Here is a 20,733-nt window from a genome sequence, read left to right on the forward strand (position 1 = left end):
TGGAATGAGGTTGTTTTTCGGTAGTCAATTTTAAAGACTGCTCAGCTCCTGGTGATCATAATAATGAGATGGTGCTGTGCTGTATCATTCTGTAAAAGCACACCCAACTATTAAGGACAGTGTTTGTGTTCTAGTCGAACCATTTGTGCAAAGGCACCTTCCCTCTGCCTATAAGAAATGTGCATTTTAGATCATTAACATCTTCAACAATTTGGATTCTTCCTCTGAATGTTTCTTTCTCAGATGCACCATGAGGACAAAACAGATGAAAAGTTTCAAGGATTCATCACTTGACCATTTTCTCCACACTTTTCATGTGAAATGGAAATGTGGGTGCATGTTTGACACTCTGCTGTGTTTACTCTACGTTGTGTATGCATATCACCCACAGGTTACATAAACTACAGTCAGAATTAGTCACATTAGAACTTTAGCATACCTCAAATCTCAAAATTCAACCTCCCTAAAAAACATACCCTGGAAAATCCTGGCAAATCACAGCAATATGAAACTCAGAACAGCACTTCACTGCCATCTACTGGAGTGGAAGCATATAGGCAGAGTTATTTATCATTTGCATGTAGGGATGTAACGATTACCGGTATAATGGTAAACCGTGATAAAAATGTTGACGATAACAATTACCGTTTTCATTTCAAATATCATGATTATCACGGTTGATTACCACGGTGTGGAAACCGTGTGTTTAATCCTTCCCAGCTTCATCTGAGCCTGCTTTTGACATACAGTAGGCCTGGTACAATGAAACAAAACTGGTACCCTACTGATTCTGTTATCAACTTGATGGATTTACCCGTGATTCGGATTTGGCTTCACCACAAAACATGCACTGTATCATGTAGCCACTCTGCGTGTTTTTATGTGCGTGTACATTAAATCCATTCCACTCATGTTATCAGGAGAACACCGTAGCCTAAAGTTTTATTTTGAACACTTACTTTGATCCATATAACAGAAATAGCAAACTCCAAGTCATATATTTTGTAATATAGTAAATGCTGTCACACTTTTTGAAACTATTTCAGCTTGTGTAGGCCTATTAGTGCTTTCTGAACATATTGAACACACTTCTAAAAAAAACCGCGATAATACTGAAAACCATGATAATTTTGGTCACTCTAACCGTGAGATGAAATTTTCATACAGTTACATCCCTATTTGCATGTAAGGCCAATCAACAATAGTCTCTCTAATCTGTAACTTTGCCGCAAGTCATCGATGCACCCCAGATTTTCAACTACTGTAATTATCAAATAGATCTCACTTCAGTTTGTTTCAAGCCCCTACATAAAAGCTCTACACAGTCTACAAATTCACACTTTGCAAGGAAATCTCTCAAAACAAAATCCCGTAAGGCCTTGAATCACATCCCTTTAACAGCTTGTCTCCAGAATGTGAGAGAGCAAAACATCTAGTCTAACGGTTTGTCAGTGCACTTAAAAAGCTGCTTCCTCTCAGGCAATGAGGCCGTGCCCTTCGGGGGATTCTGGGAGCTTGTTTATGCCACTGTTAAAGCGGTGACCTCGTCGCCCCGACTGTAAGCAGACCAGTGTCACCGGCGAGGCGTGGAGTCATGCACAGCAGCTGGCTGTCACTGTTTCCCTCGAGGGACGTGGTGACTCGGCCGGCTGTTTGTCTCCCCCCACGCTGGGCACGCTTTAGCCACCGTCACCATCAAGACATGGTAGTGCCTGGCCACAGTGGGGGCAACATTGTCGAAATGAGTCAGTGTGTGTGTGTGTGTGTGTGTGTGTGTGTGTGTGTGTGTGAGTGTGTGTGTGTGTGTGTGTGTTTGTGTGTGTGTTTGTGTGTGGGTGTGTGTGTGTGTGTGTGTGTGTGTGTGTGTGTGTGTGTGTGTGTGTGTGTGTGTGTGTGTGTTTGTGTGTGTTTGTCTATGTTATTGCTTTACGGTAGTGTAACCATGCATGCTCTGAAGCTGCAGGGGGTTGTGTAAATATCTGCAGCTCAATCATATGGTTGCCAGGCTATGTCATTTATACCAATGTCAAAATGTTCTAACAGTTAATACGCTGAAACCTCGGTCGGTAAACCTAATATCAGCGTATAACTGATAGAATTACATGACCATGTGTATCCAGATGGTCATAGCATCATATTTTTGCCCTTTAATTTCAGCTCAACTTCACTATTTTTTGTTGTTTTGACTGATTGGCCTGGACAGTAATGCCATGTTTGTATATTAAATATGCATTTCAGTTTATATGCAATAATATGCAATTATTGTGATAGATAGATGGATGTTTTATTTATCCCGACTGAAATTTAGGATATAGGAGGAGACAGACAGACAGACAGACAGACACTTTATTTATCCTGAGGGAAATCTAAGATATCAATAACCTGATGGCTGTGTATCAAAATCTCCATTACAAATAGATAGATAGATATACAGATACTTTGTTTAACCTGAGAGAAAATGTATCTCTGTCACCTGATGGCTGTGTACAAAACCCCTCATGCCCAGTAGATAGATAGATAGATAGATAGATAGATAGATAGATAGATAGATAGATAGTAGATAGATAGATAGATATTCTTGTCAAAAGCGGCTCATACTTTCTGTCTGTTGTCTCCTGCTCCATTAATCTAATACTTTATCTGTCTCGGATTTAATCGTATTCTAAAATCTCCAAAGCCCAAAGCTGAGTAATGGAATAGGCCTCTCTCTTAGTGAAAGGCTTTCCCTCAGTCCTGCTAGACTCTCCTGGGTATCTTTTTAACAGTCAGAGGCCACTGCCAACAAATGCATCATGCCACACCCTGCGACCTACCATCTGCCAAAGGCCTCAAAGCATTATTTATCTGGGGGTAATGAATTCAGAAATACCATTTAGGCATAAAGGCCATGTGTAAAGGCATCTTATTTCTAATAAATTATGCCGTGAAGCGCTCTTTAGAAACCAGCCGTGACAAATGCTGATGCTGGTGTGTGATAGGACAGAAAACAGGAGGTGATGAAGGCTATGATATGGATGAGCTGCTAAAAGACAGAATGCCCACCCATGCTAATTATAGACAGAGGAAGTGAAAATTCCGATTGTGACATGGTTATATAAGGTAACTAGAATGGCAATGCTGAAATCCCGACCATCAGAATTCTGAGGCTAACAGAACACTGATAGTGGTAGATTATGGTAAGTGTGTTTATCTAACCTTCAAAGGTGTTGCTATATACCCACCCCTACTGTATCTATAGCCTAGCCTGCACACCACAGATGGATTTTACTGCAGGTTGTCACGAGATGCTATAAATACACAATGTTTTATGATAAGCCATATGGCCCATGCCTCTTGACCAACCTGGTAATGAATTGTTCTCTCCCACATGTTTGGTTTGAAACTGGTTCTAAATGACAGGCAGTCCAGAGCCAATCCTACAGCTGATGCTCCTGAAGAAGACATAGGGCCTACATGACATATTCTTCACCAAAATCCAGATGACTGAAGGAATTAAAAATCAATATTTGATATAATTAGGACAAATACATACCCTAATACAAACATGCATGTCTTATGGTTAATTAAACTTGTAGTTGTTTTATTTACTCAGGTGACTATACTTACAGGATCAAATGTCAAATTTAAAAGTAATCTCCATGAAAAATAAAGTAAAGTCATTATGTAGATTAGGCTTTCTCTCATGCCTATCTTCGGTGCAGCGACCGCTAAGTGTGGAGGTGGTGCCACCGACTGAAACATTCACTCGGTACAGCAGCGGGAGCCAAATTAAATGGCTTTTAATTCTCCCACGCGCTCTCGCTGAGTGGTCTGTTGATGTGTTCTACCATATTATGTAGGCCTAGGCTAACTGAGAGGAAATATTAACTAAGGCACAATAGAGCGTGTACCCTACATGTGGTACTATATTCACTCACTCCCCCACTATTCCTGCATTGCAAGAGTAGTCTTCAAGTTTGTAGTGTCTCTGTGTCTCAGACTCACCAGAGGCGGGCGCTATTTTGTAATCTCCCTGTGAAAGTGCATAATCAATTCTAAATGGCACATATATAGCCCACAATAGATATAGTCTGCAGTAGTGGTCTTGTATGACAATGCTAGACAACAGTCTTGCAAAGCCACAAAACGATACAAGTCGGAGTGTGGCTGAGGGTGACGCGAAGGTGTGTTTCTCTCGCTGTGGAAGGATGGTCGGTCGGAGTTGGTGGAAGCGGTGTAGAGCAGCAGTTGAACAACACTGTCCATGTTTCTGTGGGGGTGCGGCGGTGGTTGCCATGACAGCATAGTTGTCAAAGTGCCCCATCGCCTTCATTTATTGACAACAAATCAGAAATCTTTCCACATTTTTTTCTTTTCTACACTCTTGAGAATTCTCATCCAAATCCACCTTCTGCAGAAGAATGCCACAACATTCTGTCGACCAGACAAGTATCGTTCTCTCCGCGCAAATGTTTGAGCATGGAAGTTTGTGTTCCCACAGTCGGTGTAGTGTTGCGAGGGGAAACAAGACTGATAGATAAGGTTGTTAGTGATCCTGTGTTCCGGGCAGTGCCAAGTATGACACTGCAACACAACAGTTTTGAAGGGCTTGTAAAATTGCGTCGCGTTGTGGTGCTCCAGTTGATATGGGGACGTTTGTAACTGCTGTGGTTGCTTACGGCGAGGAAGAAGAAGATTACGAGGAAGAATGTTATGAATCAGAGCATTTGCCTCCCCTCTTAGAAGACGAGGTAAGACCATTTCGTGACATTCGTGGAGGATTTAATGTCACTGTGTTTAGTAGGCTATATGTAGTCCTGTCCATTAGGCTATAGTTGCCTTACACTGTGATATTGGGCAAGGTCTGTCAAAAATGAAAAGGAACTGATGGTGACTTCAGATGCATAAGATTTCGCAATGTGTCCTCACACGTGTCATCACCACTGCATGCGACTTCGTCTGAATGTTGTGTAATATTATTATAGTAGCCTGTTAAAATTGGCTCTAGGCTATATTATTCTAATTAAGATATTCTCTCAGAGTAGATCCATCTACAGTATGTCTTTTAACTCATGTGGGTCCAGAGTTGTCACCCTTTTAAACTTAAGCGGAACAACTGAATTCACCACAATTTAATACCAATATTGAAGTCATGAAATTGTTGTCATATCTTCTGTAATGTTTACGCGTATGTTTGCGTAATATGGACATAAAATACCCGGGCAACAAGGAAGCATTGCATTGTCTTCCCTAACCACCACCACCATCTAGCCTTTGCTACAGTAACGAAAACTTCCAGGGATAGCCTACTTTATAGGACCAATCTCCATCCTGTCACATGTTTAGTCTTTGGGCTTAGGGGCAGCCTTTTTGATGAGCTGATGAAGTACCAGTGGAAAAAGTCACCCTTCTCATTCACACTGATCCACTCACTGTTCTCACTCAGCGCCTCGATCTCTCCCACGTTCTCCTTTTCACTCGCCCACTCGAGTTCTCGTTCCTTGTCAGTGATATTTAACGGTGAACTTGAACCGTGACAGTCGAGGGAGTGAGGAGTGGGGAGCTATGTAGGCCGACATGTTTAACTTAGCGAGCTACTGGTCTTCTCTGCTGTTCTCAAGGGAATCCGTCTATTTATGGGATTGCGCTGCTGCGTCAAGAGCAGTTCTTCTTTGCCCTATATGCGCTAGTTTTTATTTTCTTTAATATGGGCCTCTACAACCACCTTCTGTCACCGTCTATCCCAAACTGCCCATCAGAATTTGTTGTGTAGTTCTTATTAGTGTTTCACAGACCTCAGCATAATGGTACCCATGTCAAATATGCTCTGTGCCGTTGGCCTCTTTTTTCCCTGGCAGAACACTGTACTTGGCTGTTTCCAATGAGCTCCTCTCCAAGTGCAGAGATTGTGGTGGCACCAAAGTGGCACAAAGGACGTCTGTTAATCGTCTCCGAGCTCTCATATGTCAATTTGTCTGAGAATTCCAAGAAATGAAGAGCACTCACTGGAAATGTTTGTGTGGAGATGAAGAGACAGATTTGTGCCACAATGTCTTGAGTGTTGTCTAAAATAGAATATCATGGGCTCAGGTTTCTAGCAATATTTATGAATAATAGTTCTGTAAAGTCAGAACTCATTGCCGAATGAGTCTCTAATCTGTCTCTACCATGGCTTGCTTATAGTTTACAGATCTAAAACACCAACCTATGGAATCAAACCAATTGTAACAAAGTCCAATTGCTAAAGAAGACCACAGATGGTGGTACTGTATAGGACACAGACTGCTCTTGGCCTTTCATTCAAATGAATGAGACATTGTACTTGGTGGTAAAACACATGTAATGGAATTCTAATGTGATGAGCTTACAACAAAAGAGACACTATGATCCTAAGAGGCTTCAAATGTCATTGGAGCTGTGGTAAGAAGCTAAATTACACTGAAGGCCAACTATTGTGTCCACTGACAGTGAGAGATCTCACTAAGTTCAATGAGACGGGGTCATGCGTTGCTATGTAATGATGCAAGTCAGTCTCCAGAGAAAGGGTTTTGGATTGCTTTTAGTCATTCAAAAATTCTGTTTTGCACGACTGTGAAATCAGACACTGTGGTCAGGGGATTATTTATGTCAGGGCAGGTGGTGGTGGTGTACATTTAGCATACAGGTATGGTCATGCGCAGTGTGTGTGTGATTGTCTTACAGAGTGCATTTGTGTGTATGTGAGTGTGAGTATGTCTATACAGTGCATGCATACTGGTGACACTAATAGATGGATAGATAGATAGATAGATAGATAGATAGATAGATAGATGTATATACAGTATCTCCATCTATTAGTATCACCAGTGTCTATAGATAGATAGATAGATAGATAGATAGACTGTAATAATCCCCAGAGGGAAATTACATTGTTTTAGCAACCAGACAAAAAATAGACATCAGCTTAGACAACAAATATACAGAAATAAAACAGATATCACGGAGAGAAGACAGAGACATTGTGAATTGTAAATTGTATGCGTGTGCCTTTCCTAGGAAAATGTGTCCTTGGCGGACATCCTGTCGCTGCGAGACAGCTGTCTGTCAGAGGAGGAGGTGCTGGCCGTGTGTGTGGAGTGTGTGTGCTCGCTCCAGGGCATCGCTCTGTCGCCGCTCTTCCACTCCCTCTGCATCACGCCCGACACACTGGCCTTCAACGCCCACGGCAACGTGTGCTTCATGGAGCAGCTCAGCGGTGAGTCAGTGCTCGGTCCCCTGATTGGCCGATCGGAGTCGAGGCAGTCGCTACAGCCTACACCCCATTCTCTTCGTCTTTGCCCATCGCTGAGGCTGAGCCTGGTGCCAATGTGTGCTGTGCTGTGCTGTGCTGTGCTCAGCCCCAAGCCATGACTCAGCAAAGTTTTGTAGTGCTGCCCAAAAACTCCAGTGGTGGTGGTGAGGGGTTGAGGAGAGAAGTGGGGATTACGTAAGACTTCAAACAGAATTAGATTTCTCAGAGTGCTGTTTGGGCAGACTTATTTGCCTCTTGTTCAGACTGAGACGGGATGTGTGGTGGTACCCTGTTCAGATGAAGCAAACTCTGCTTAGTAAGTGCAGAACACAATGAGCTCTTCCATTCTTACCAGTGGTTCATGACTTACAGTAATACAGTTCATGCAGATAGGCTGTTTCAAACTCCTCATGGATTTTGTAAGACAAAGATCTATGGTTGACCTGTTTTTACTCTAATTTAGTGCCATTATTCGCTCTCCTCTCAAGTTCGTACCCAACATTTTATGTGAAACAGTTACTATATATTTTCTGTCACCTGGACTCAGAAATATACTTGCTTTTACTGCCATTCCTAATGTCTTTGAAATATGTAGATAATTATATCACACTCACAGAGCAATGCCTTGCTAAATGACAGTTTCAGTGACCCAGCATCATGCCTGTCCACAACCCTCCCCACAGGCAGAACGGTCCAGCTGCCCTCCTCTACTCCACTGGCTATCCACAAACACAAGTACTGGGTACTTTCATCACAGATGTGTTGTTCATTCTATTAAAAATTTACTGAGATCCAGCCCACAGCTTTAAAAGAGTGCTGCTGGTAAAGATCAAGATGAATGATGAATAAGTGCCAAAGCTGCACTGTTGTAGTACATCGGGAGGACAGATTACACAGTCTGTTTTTTTTTTTTTTAAAGGTATGTTTTTTCAACAAAAAAAATCCCTGATGAAAAGTAATACAGATTCAGTATATTTCAGAAAATAAGAAACAGTAGGACCCTCTTTGTTCAGCAACAGTGGTATATTGCTTGATAACGATGGTTTTGTGTTAACAGTAGGAAGTGTGCAACACTAAATTACTCAGTGTGAGATGCTTTGCCTTCCCTGGTTCTCATGCACATTTCCCAGTTCCTGCATCATCCTCTGACTCCTTCCCCTGTGCTCTCCTCCTTACGGGGCAGGCCCTGTTACCCCCTCCCCCCCTCCCTTCTCCTCCTTCCCGTTTGGATGTAATAACCTTGAGGAGTTTCTCAGACTCACACCTGGGAATGGGTAATAAGTTCTACCGAGAAAGACAGGCCCAAGACAAGCCTGACCCAGTTTTGAACAGCCCAGAACCTTCTAGAAGTCGCTCGCGTGTGTATTCACTGCGTCTGGAGAAAACAGTGCCCTATTTAAGAAAGGAGCTGCACCAAATAAGTCCATGGTGCTCACTGTGGATTCTCACAGTTATTGCCTTGTAGAGTTGTATGTGTCAGCGGCTGCGGTTGTGTAGTGTCTAGTGTGTCTGCCTTTAGTCATGTATCTATAAAAGCACAGTGTCCAAAATCTCTAATCACCTGGTCTCTGGCCTTTTCTTTCAGACGATCCAGAAGGCTCCTTTGTACCTCCAGAATTTGATAGAACTGGGAGTACATTTGAGGTGAGTGTTCATTTGACGTTCATAATCATTCTCTATTTAGAAACGATTATTTCTTGTGTATATCTAGGTGATATAAATAGTATTTCCCCCTCCAAAAAAATGACTTTTTTTTATGTCAGTGACTATAGTATATTGAGTATAGTATTATAGTCATTACAAATAATACCCCTTCTAAGTATGCCCATCTAATAGATACCAGCTGATTAGATGGCCAAAACTGATGTATGCTTTTTTAATACAAATAGAAGCATATGAGCATATATAGCATAAGCCTTTATCAATACAATTCTGCTTTACTGAGGTTAGAATCTCCACATGATTTAACACAAATGGGAAATACACAACAACATAAATTGGCAGAACAGTCAACAGACTGTGTTAAGGGGAAACAGTGGTTAAGAAACCCATTTTTCAGCCACACCTGATCACATACACTCATGCACTTAGACTATCTCTCTCTCTCTCTCTCTCTCTCTCTCTCTCTCTCTCTCTCTCTCTCTCTCTCTCTCTCTCTCTCTTGCTGCCCTTCTCTCTCTTTTCTTCTTTCTCTTGCCCCTCACAATCTGCGCCGAGGGCAGCGTGGCCCGGTGAATCGATTTCCTGCTCGGCTGCATTTATCAGCTGTTCAATTCCGAGCGTAATGTGTGTGTCGCCGCTCTCCAAATAAGCCATTATGCACGGGGCCTCCGCCCCCCCCCCCCCCCCCCCCCCCTGAACATGACTCCTGTCCAAATCGACGCCTTCAGAGGTGTTTGCATTGACTCCCATCACACCCCCAGGGCCCCACATTACTCACACAGCAGCTGATAAGACTGGCCCCTGCCGGCCTGTGTGGAGCTCTGCATAAGTGTGTCACTGGCATAGGCACCTACCGAATGCTAATGCTAATACAGTGGACTGTGCAAGGATACCCAGATCAATTAATACTAGCATGGGCTCTGTAGTGTGTGGTGACCCTGCTTTGATGTTCCGCGCTATTATAGAAGGAAGAATTACTAGACCTACTGTGCATTGCTCCACTTATGTCTTCATATAGCCTAGTTGTTTGCATTTGTGGTGGTCATATATTTTAATGATGCAATCATATTGACTCACTCTTTTGAAAGGTAAGAGTCCTTTTATAACACTTTGTATGTCCTTTCATTTTGAAATTCAAAGATTATTCTTGTCTTTGGTACCTTATGCAATCAATAATACTTTTTTAATTTAGTGTATTTTCAATACATTTGTATTGAGGCATTCGAAACAATGATTTTATGTTATCTAGCTTCACCATTTTAAACACATTTATAGCCTACTCGTTCTGCATAGCAGGGCATTTGTCAGTGGTGACACACTTCCAACATCCTCACCAGATTCCTCATCAGCATATCTGTACTACTGTTGTGCAATTGTGTTCCTGTTGGCAGTGTTGGCTGACTCGTTAAACATGGTTATCAAACTCTCGGTTTTTATTTTTCATTCCTCTCCCGGAAAGCAGAGGCATGAGTCACAGCTGTGATCATTATCGCCTCTCTGGGCTCCTGCACATGTCTGTAGCCTCGGTTCTCTCTCTCTCTCTCTCTCTCTCTCTGCGAGGAGATGGTGTGTGCCACCGCCATCTGTAGTATGAGGCTGACCGGGTGTCTCCCTGGGCGCTCTCTCTCTCTCTCTCTCTCTCTCTCTCTCTCTCTCTCTCTCTCTCTCTCTCTCTTCGCAGGGTCACGTGTACTCGCTGGGCTGCACCCTCTGCGCGGCGCTGGACTTTGTCATCGAGCCCGAGCTGAAGGCGGAGCTGGGGCCGGAGACCAAGAGGCTGCTGGAGCAGATGCAGCAGGAGAAACCAGAGGACAGGCCTCGTCCGCAGGTACAGGGTCAGTGTGGCGGAGGGAGTTGTGCTGGATGCTTACCGGTAATTGCTGTGTGCACTTTTAGTCGTTTAACGTTTAGTGGTGTTTGGTAGCTTTAGCTGCTACCTGAAAGGCTACATACTGTAGGTATAGACATATAAATGCCCATTGCTTGCAGTACTTGCAGCAGAAACTGAAACTTAAAAAAAAAAAAAAAAACAGTTCTGTAACAGCATCAAATTGAGTATAGACCTCAGTGTAGACCCAGTGATTCTTGTTTGTAAGACGTGACATAACATTTTCCAATTGGGTGTCCACAGCCACACTATAGCCCTGAATGTAATGTTATATGAGGCAGCCCCACTAAGTGTGAGCAGTGAGCAACAATGACTTTATAAAGTGTTCGACAAACCTTTAAAGGGAGCAGAGACTGTATAAACTGTTACATAAACCTCGAGAGCCAGTTTTTTTTGCGGATTGTGAAACCTTTTATCATAAGATAACAAGCAAATAACGGTTGGATAGAGGAACTTAACTGTGTGTGTGTGTGTGTGTGTGTGTGTGTGTGTGTCTGTGTGTGTGTGTGTCTGTGTGTGCAGGACATTCTGTCTTTAGGAGAGCTCAGACTCACATCCAGCTCATCGCTGACCATCTGTCGCAAGCTGTCTTCCATCGGAAGAAGAGTCCTGTCCATTGAATCAGTCACAACGCTTCAAGGTTTGACTGCACTCAGTCCCCTTAGATTGATGGCCTTTTATGTAGGCAGTAAAGAACATAAGAGCAGATGAGTCAGATAAGCACTTTTAATGAAAACTGCCAAGCAGACTGTGGCCCACTGTGAATTAGGCCTAACATTTTAAACATGTGATTATGTAAATGCCATTATGCAACATCATTTAAATTCATATAACATATAACAGCATTTTTCCATACATTGATGCAAAATCTGCAGATTGCGCCACAAACAAGTCTTTCTGAAAGGTATTTTGCGTTGGTGCAGTTTCACCTTCTACTGTGCAATTCATCTCCACCCATAATTTCTCTCTGATTATGCCGTTATGCCGAAGTATGCTAGATACGTTTAGTCATGGTGGTGGTTAGTAAGGTTAGTGAGGTTCCACCCTTCACTGTAAAGAACTCCTTGCCTTGAAAAGCACTATGTAAATGCAATATGATGTTGTTGTATGGTTTCTGGATTAGAGGCTCTCTCCACTTTGATCATGGTTTTGGGTGTCTGTTTGAATTTAACAGATAGATGGGAGACATCTTGGGAGAGTCACTGGAGGCAGGTGAAAGCATGCCAACTGTTCTCAGAACAGTCCTCAGCCGATGGGTGCAGCGGTTTGGGGGAGAACCACGTCAGCGACCGGGGTGGCGCAGCAAGCTGTGCCGACATCAGCCAGGAAGAGGACTCAGACTACCAGCCCCCACCACAGTGCCACTGCCCCCAGCCCTCTCCCTGGAGGCTGGGGGAGAAGGAGAGCTGTGAGAATGGCCTGATGGGTAGAGAAGCTGGGGTCCCTGAGGGAGCGCAGGAGGTGTTCCAGACTCCAGGTGACAGCAGGTCCCAGAACAGCTCGCCCGTGCACTGCCGGGCCCCGGCGAGGAGGAGGCCCCCGTGGGCCGTCCTCCACCGCTCCTGGTCCGTCCCAGACTCGCACGACCCCCCACCGGCACTCTCCCCGCCCCCGCACCCTGACATCAGCTCCCATGTGGATGACCTAACGGAGATTGGGGCGGACGAACCCAGCGCAGGCCGGCCTCTCGTCTGGAACCAGGTGCTCCGGAGAGGGTCCGCGTCTGCTCCGCCGCCTGAGGAGACCTCTGGACCGCAGGTGTTGACTACCGGTGCTCACGCGCCCGCTAACGGCAGCGGAAGTGGAGTAGCTGATTGGTCTGAGAACGAGGCCATAGATGACCAGACCTCTCCCTCCTCGTCAAGCGCGGAGACCATTAGAGACAACCACATGTACAGTCCGAATAATCACATGACTAAAAGCATGCTGTGCCTCAATGAGGAATCTCAGGATGAGGTGAGTGGATTCTGCTCTGTTTTGGTCAGGGCATATTACCCTATTTATTAAAGCAGTAACAGACTGGGTAATGTTCTTTCATGTACTGTATTTTACATTTCATGTATGTGTTTCTATAATGTATTTATTTTCTTCCAGTAGAAGTGAAAAGCAAATATCCTCCCTCAATCCAGATTGCAATAATCTTAAGAAATCACCTTGCAGTATACACCTTGTTATGCAACTTTCTACTGAATATTTTTTATTGTCTGCTGGTACCATTTCCTTTAAAACTTGTATTTTCTACTGAATCTGTGGAATCTTAATAAGAAGTCTTTAGCGTGGCTCATTTTGCTGCAGTAGGTCCCCTTAACGCGCGTCTTGTCTTTGCTCCAGTGGATCTCCCTGAGGGAGCTGCTCTCGCGCTGTGCTCGGCCGCTGTCGGTGAAGGAGCTGTGGGCGCTCTGCTACACCTGTCTGGCCACTCTCCAGACCTACATTGACTTCCCAGGTTGGCTCTTGTGTCCTCCGCGCCACAAGCGTGCTCAAAATGCACTCTATTGTGGAGAGTAAATGATCACTCTCTCACACAAGCACAGCCTGGAGACCAGACCTAGACTAGACAAGACCTATTCTGCATTTCTGTATCTAATGACTCTTTAAGTAGGATTAACGTGTGAAAGAGTAATGGATGTGTTTGTCCTGAGAACTGCCCTTTTTTTTCAGCGTATTTGTGCCTGGATACTGTGTATGTGGGCTGTGAGGGTGACATTCTATTTCTGAAGCCTAAAACCACAGGTACTGCTCCAATAGACTATCCAGACTGTTTGACCACATGTCTAACTGCCTAGAGTCACACACACACACACACACACACACACACACACACAGATACAGACAAACAGACACACACACTGGGAGATATTCACAAAGCTGTTTTGTGTGCCTATTCATTAAATATACTTCTAAAGAACAGTCATATTTTGAAGTAAGTGATAAAGTAATGAGGTAAAACCAGCTTAATAAGGCAATGTGTCTTCTGCAGGATCATGTGATGCCTTTTATTTGGCACCCGAATATTTGGAGCATGGCATTGTGACAGAAAAGGTTTGTTTGAACTTGAACTTCCTGCATCATTTTAGAAAAGACTGCTTTAAAGTTGCAGGATGAGGTAGTCATTTCAAAGAAAAGCATCAATTATTTTGACACTGTATTAAAACAGCTTAGATCCACGATAATCAGTAATGAGATACATTTGAACGAGTGCTCTGCAGTAGAATTGTGAACCGCACAAATACAGTGCATTTAAGGATATGTCGTTAGCTACTACCTGGCACACATACACTTGGCTAGGCTCCACTGTGAGTCCCATAGGATCGGTCACAGCTCATGATTGTGTTTCAGGCCTGTGTGTATGGGGTGGCTGCTATCCTCTGGGCCACAGCCAAGTTCAATTTGTCCCCTAATCAAAAGCTGGCCATGCCCAGAAAACTGAAGAGGCTTCTGCTGGAGATGGCAAAGAGGACCCCCATCGAGAGGCCTACCATTGTTATGGCAAAGAAGGTAAATGATCCACAATGATCCATTACATATGCACATACAATTACAGTTCATTATGACATTTTGCATTGCTTTAACTCATTTAGCAGGCTTCAGTGCACCTGCTTTCATTTGGAAATGTAACTGTAATATCATGCTGGATTTGTCTTGTTTTTTTATTGTTATTTTATTTTCTTGTTGTTTTATTTTATGCAGTCTACAATGCATTTTGAATTACATATGAGTTGTTCTAAAGAAATTAATTTAACTTTGTCTTACTGTTTTAAAACACACACTGTTGCTTGTCCATAATATCAGTCATAAGATGCATTGTTGACGAAATGTCTGTGTATTATGCCTAACAGCATCATTTAGGCATTGATGGGAGTAATGGCTGTCTATGTGTTTGTGTCTAGCACTCACCAGCCGTCTTAAACTGACAAGTAACTGTTAAAAACAGCACTCACTGATGCACTTTTTCTTACTGTACTCTAATGCTTTTTATATTGTCCTAAAATTGTTGAGAATTGCTCTAAAACTTAAACTGTTTACCATGTTGTAAGTCGCTTTGGCTAAAAATGCGTCAGCCAAATGTAATGTAATGTGTTGACTCCTGTTGCAGAGCTGCCGTGATTACCTGTCTCGCCAGGGCACTGCTGCAGAGGCTGTGTGGACTCAGCTCATCAACAGAGTCCACAAAGTAGGACTCTCCTCACTCACACTGCACACGTTGGACTCTCTTCACTCACACTGCACACGTTGTTACAAACTGTCTCAATCTCCATGGAGCACAGCCACATACACATCCATCTTACAAAATCCTTAACTCATTGAATAGAATGCCAAGCTGTTTTTCGGGAGCTTTGTCCTAGTGCCAGCAATCTAGACCATTGTTGATGATTTTTGTACAGCCACAGCATATTCTGTGTTATAGCTATGAACACATACAATGGCTCGATTAAAAGGTGAGACTTTAAGCTCTCGGAGTGTGCAAACCGTGTATTTCTACACGCCTCTGTTCCTGAGAAATCCCAAACTAAACAGTGGCTAGTTTTCATCAAAATCGCTGTTTTTTTTCTAGAAATGGAGATATAACGTCTTTCATGAAATATGAAGTGTTGCCTGTTACTTACTTGTGTAAACTTTCCGGGAAGTGATCAGCGAGACCTGGCGAGACTGCCACCTAGTGATAGACCCACGAAAATGGCCTGGTTTTGACCTGACGTGCATGCGTCACTGATTCGACCCAAAGCGGCAACCGAGTTATGATAAAATGTCCAGATAAAATGTCCAGATTGTGCGTTTTCATGAGTTTTCGATCGTCATATATTTCATTTCCATTCATCACAGAGTTCCCAAAATCACATATAAGGTGTGTTAGAGTGTCTAGTTTCGTAATTAAAAAAAAAAGCTAAAAACTTAATATTACGTTTTTGGCACTCAACGCATGGGAAGGAAAAGGCACTCAATGAGTTAAGGATGCTACCTCATGTCTGTGTAATTTTTCATATAAGACCTAAATGGTAGTCATGAGCTACTAGTTAAACCTTAAATGGACCAGAGTGATGGAGGCTCTTATTCATGATTTACATGATTTACATGATGGATGTGTAACTTTGTCACTCTGTGGTGAGTTTTAGGAGGACACATTTTCTGTTGTGTGGATTAATTTCAAACACTTGATATCTGTATCTCATTGGTGTGAAATGACAATAGCTGCTGTCAGACATAACACATCTGTAGTGTTAATGGCGTTAATGGTGAAACGTGTCTGTTATTGAAGTCACCCAGTGGCAGACCTGGAGAGGCACACAGCGATGTGGACAGCACACACTCAGAGGCACAGGTCAAAGCGGGTGTGTTCAGTGTCCCTTTGCTTCCTTCTAGCCTCCTACCTCCTCAAGAGAAGGAGAGAATAGTGCAACACTGCTCCCTTCTCCTGGTACACCACATGAATTATCACAGTAAACTGCTGTTGCAGTCAGCCAGGCCTTCTGTGTTCCGAGGGTAATGAGAAGAAAGCAGTATTGCCATATTCTCCCTGTTCTTTTGATCTGTGCTGTTTACACCTTCACACCCACTAAAGTGTGCAGATCTTCCTGTCTTCGTATAAAAAGCCTCTTACCAGGTGTCTTTCCTAACATTTCCAGTGGGCTTTGGTGCTACTACTGCATAAACTCCCTATCAGATCTTGCTGTGTGCCCTGTCACATTCATTGTTTGGCTGTTTCCTAACAGAACTTGTGCCTCTTTTCAAGTACGTCATCATGTAACCCTGTGTGATGAGCATGAGATGTTTTTGTGTGGTGGTATTGTGGTAATGTGGTGGCCTTCGGCCTTTGCCTCACTGCAGCCTTTAAGCCCATAGCCAGCGATGGCCACTTGGCTCCAGTCCTGGGCCCCATTCCCCATAGTTACCCATTCACCACGGCGACACATCTGCCCGAGGCCTTCACCTCTCCTGCCACACACTTCATCCCCATCGTCCTGGAGCAGAATGAGGGCACGGACACGGAGCCACCCAGGGCTGAGACTGGCTCTGAGACGTGAGCTGACTCCTTCTCTCTTCACCATCTCTCTCTCTCTCTCTCTCTCTCTCTCTCTCTCTCTCTCTCTCCCTCAAACTCTCTCTCTGTCCCTCTCACTCTCTACCTTTCTCTCTCCCTCTCCCTGTTTCTGAGTATTGTCGACGATTGCTATTTCTCTCTTTCTCTCTCTCTCTCTCTTTTCTTTTTCTTATTCCTTTCTTTCTCTCTGTCTGCTGGTATTCGAGGCATTCAAGGCTAGACATGTCTCCTCTTTTGCAGGACTACAAATGGAGTTCTGACGAGAACTGACAGTTTATCCCCGGGGAGGCCGGAGGTGACAGCGATCCGCCCACACGCCTCAGGCTCACCTCTCCCTGATCCAGGCTCGGACCTGACAGAGGCTGACTGGGGTGTGGCTTCCAAAGCGGTTGGCGGGCTTACACAAGATGACCACTCCTCCTCCTCCTCAAGTAGCCAGACCCTTGTCAGTTCTACCCCTCCAGTCCACCATTCAGCTAATCAGGAGAGAGACACCGAGGATCCTGCTCCACCCAATAATTGCTTGCCTGTTTTCAACAACTTCCTCCTGCATCAGGACCCCCAGACAGGGAAGGTCACCCTGGTGCCCGTGCAGATAGCCACTGCACAGCCTTTCACAGGACTGGACCTTTCTGCTCTGCCCTTGACCACAGGGTCAGTTCAGAGTCATATATCCCATTCACACATGTCGGACATTATAAACGGCTCTTTGAAAAGTGTAGCTGGAAGTACTGGTGCGACTGCATCTCATCGTCAGACCGACTCCTCACCTGGCTGCTCAACCATCCTCGATGCATGTGCTTCTACAGGAAGACCACAGGTGAGGACCGCTCCAAGCCACCACAAGCCGGACCCTTCTCTTCCCCCTTCCCGCCAATCCTGCTGTCCTGCTCTGCTGCACGTCATTGCCCTGCTCAGGGAACAGTTTGCCTATGACGGCTACATGGAGAATGGAATTCACGACCTGGCCATGGGTACGTGACCTGTCACCTCCCTTTTTCCCAGCAGTCACACACAGTGTCAACATCTGATCTGTTTTTCCACACCATGCAACAAAACTCCTACGGTCAGGAGGGATTCCTGATTTGCTCCATTTCTCACCGAGTTTCTGACGCGTTGCGTGATAATAGTTCTTGTAACTCGATTTGGGATAATTGAGATTACAGACAGGGAGGCACTTGAAATAGGTTTAAATGGCTTGTGTGTGACTCTGGTGGAAATAAACAGCTGATTGTCTCCAATTTCTCTTCAAAGGGCAGTACATCTTCTCCCTGAGGGATTTGCAGTTTGAGACCTTCTGCCGTGTCATCACGGAGAAGTTCTATGACCTGTACTGGGAAGAGGAACTCCTGGCTGTGCTGTACTGCACTGTCAATTATGATCTTCTTTCTGTGTAAGTGTGTGTGTGATTACTCGTGAACATGTGCTGCACTCCAACACATACTCCTGCCCCCTCTCTTACACATCTTGTCATGGCCATGCTGATTTAGAAAGTAAAAAGTCCACGTTTTAAAACTTTTGATGCTTTGACCCATAAGAAAAAAGAACAAGACGTGATCCAAATACAGATACCAGGGCAAGGCCCATGTGGCCCGCACATGTGCTGAGCACCAACACACGCAGGAAGTAAATATTTTTCGGAAAGTGACCCCCACAAAACGCACAAATACACACACACACACACCCACACACACAAACAGTTTTATTTCCATTTTGTTGTATATTTTGTGTGTATAGTGGCATAGTCCACAGACTTGAGGACAGACTGGCGCTGTGAGCAAGGGAATAAAGAAGCCATCATGGGCTGTAGCAGAGCAGGGTGTCTCGGAAGTGCTTGCCCAGAAATGGGGACTGCTTGCTGCTTCATATTTAAATTTCTTTCACACAAGAGCCACTTTAAACCAGCACCTCTTACACACACACACACACACACACACAAACACACACACACACATTTGCACTCATCCTGCTCCTAACACACTCTGTGTCATTAACTGTTCTCCTGAGAAGGTGTATGAATGAAAGACCACACACACACACACACACATCCACTGTCCACTCTCTGGTGAAAGCAGTCCCTATGGTAACGGTGGGCCTGGTAGCCCGTAGCCATCTGGTGGAGTGTGTACCCGGAGGCTCTGTGCGCTGTACTCTTAGATGATAGTGTCCTTCACCCGGTCCTTTTGAGTCTTCTCAATGCAGCGTCCGCACAAAGAGAACCTCTCGAGCCGTGGTTTACACAAGGGAGGGAGCAAAGTGTGTGAGTGTTTGTGTGTGTCTGTGTGTTTGAGTGTGTGTGTGTGTGTGTGTGTATGTATCCATTCCCCTCATTAACACCATCTTCCCATACACTGTCGAGCCGGAGAGGGCATGAGGTGTTACTCTGGGATGGAAAAGCGGCGTTTTGATCAGTTGCTTCAGTAAACAATTACCTTCCAGCACTTTCTCCCTCCGTGAAGTAGCCCGTCTCGCAGATGCAGGAGTGGTCATTTCCGAGCAAGGGTGTTATCTGGAGACAATGGTGATGGTCCCACCTCGAGAGCAGACTCCTCCTGTGCACTCGTCCGGAGGGCTGGGGAGGGAGGCAGAGGTGGAGGGAGGATCTTGTGGAGGGCCAGGCGCTGAGTGGGACTCTGGGCTCAGTCCCTGTTTTCCTCTCGTGAGGATCAGTATCACATCGAAGGCTGCTCCACTGCGGGACTAATCAAACCTTTTTTTTTTTTTTGTGCCTTATTAGATATTTTTTTTTCTTTTTCTTCAAAGCTTTCTTTTTAAAATGTGTATTGTCAATCAAAACCAACAAGTAAGTTTGACTTTGCATTTACTTTTGCATTTTGTTGTGGGAAAATAACTCTGGATTTGACGTCACTGACAGAATACTTGGTGAGCAGGTCATATGATATGAATATAGGTCAGCCTTGGGCTTTGTGGAAATTGTGTTTTGCAGATCTGCGCTGTGTCTTTCATGCTTAGATATTCTGCTGTGTATTTGTTATTGCTTATTTAATATTTTTATGGAGTGTGACTGTGTGTGTGTGTGTGTGTGTGTGTGTGTGTGTACATTTTCAACTGAAGTTATCATTACCTCACACTCTGTGTTTGTTTGTGTGTGTGTGTGTGTGTGTGTGTGTGTGTGTGTGTGTGCGTGTGTACCTGCCTCTTCATCTCTCTCTCTCTCCTGTTTCTCTCCCTTCTCTTGGTCCCATGTCTGTGCCACTGCTGGATGACCCCACACAGAGCCTCTAATGAACAGGCACCATCAAAGCCAGTAGAAAGGGCATCCCCATCACCCCAGAGTGCAGGGCGGAGAGACCACACACACCAGGTGGCGAGCTCCCACCTCGACTTCCATGCCAACCCACGGCCGGCTAACTCACTCGCTGCCCCAACGCTAGACCTGCCACACCCACCAGAACTACACAGGGAGAAGAAGGGGAACACCACTAAACTCAGAACAACAGAGAACGCACCCAAACGCAAGAGCACCCACGAGAAGACAACAACTCCATGTCTGCAGGAACGAAAACAGGAAGTGATATCAAAGGAGAGTAGAGGGCATGGTGCCACAGGTAGAAAATATGCGTATGGCAAATCTGTTGCAATGTTTGCCGTGATCACATGTGCTTTTGATGCTTTAGAACTGATTTGATCGGATTCTCTGGAAAGGCAGTCAAGTAGGGTTTATTTCCATATTTGACTGAGAATAAGAATAAAAGCATTGCTCTGTGATTGGCTACTGAAAGGGGTTTTTAGTGGCATGACTGGCCCTTGAAAGGAAGAGCACAGAGTGTGGTGCATTGAGTCTTGCCAGAGGCTACCCAGGAGGCCACACAGCTCTTGTCATCGGGAAGTGGTTGCTGAGGAAATTGGAATTTTTTGGCAAAGAGAACCTCT

At 44.5% G+C, this 20,733-nt stretch overlaps 1 protein-coding gene across 1 annotated transcript in view; it reads left to right on the forward strand.

The window, feature by feature from the left end:
- Window positions 1-4,625: 4,625 nt before the first annotated feature.
- The window catches only part of kndc1 (kinase non-catalytic C-lobe domain containing 1), a 29,983-nt gene continuing 13,875 nt past the window's right edge, over window positions 4,626-20,733 (forward strand). The window contains exons 1-16 of the mRNA XM_076285194.1: window positions 4,626-4,730; window positions 7,015-7,213; window positions 8,835-8,893; window positions 10,593-10,739; window positions 11,322-11,439; window positions 11,974-12,755; window positions 13,131-13,245; window positions 13,461-13,532; window positions 13,780-13,841; window positions 14,139-14,297; window positions 14,896-14,973; window positions 16,057-16,129; window positions 16,626-16,818; window positions 17,080-17,813; window positions 18,094-18,232; window positions 20,077-20,408. Coding sequence (XP_076141309.1) covers window positions 4,626-4,730; window positions 7,015-7,213; window positions 8,835-8,893; window positions 10,593-10,739; window positions 11,322-11,439; window positions 11,974-12,755; window positions 13,131-13,245; window positions 13,461-13,532; window positions 13,780-13,841; window positions 14,139-14,297; window positions 14,896-14,973; window positions 16,057-16,129; window positions 16,626-16,818; window positions 17,080-17,813; window positions 18,094-18,232; window positions 20,077-20,408 — 3,367 coding nt within the window. The remainder of the gene's footprint in view (window positions 4,731-7,014; window positions 7,214-8,834; window positions 8,894-10,592; window positions 10,740-11,321; window positions 11,440-11,973; window positions 12,756-13,130; window positions 13,246-13,460; window positions 13,533-13,779; window positions 13,842-14,138; window positions 14,298-14,895; window positions 14,974-16,056; window positions 16,130-16,625; window positions 16,819-17,079; window positions 17,814-18,093; window positions 18,233-20,076; window positions 20,409-20,733) is intronic.

Source organism: Alosa pseudoharengus, unplaced genomic scaffold, assembly GCF_046254945.1.
Source record: "Alosa pseudoharengus isolate Yale_2024_CS ecotype anadromous, Long Island Sound unplaced genomic scaffold, YU_APseudo_1.1 YU_APseudo_1.1_scf_15, whole genome shotgun sequence".
Lineage (NCBI taxonomy): Eukaryota > Metazoa > Chordata > Actinopteri > Clupeiformes > Clupeidae > Alosa > Alosa pseudoharengus.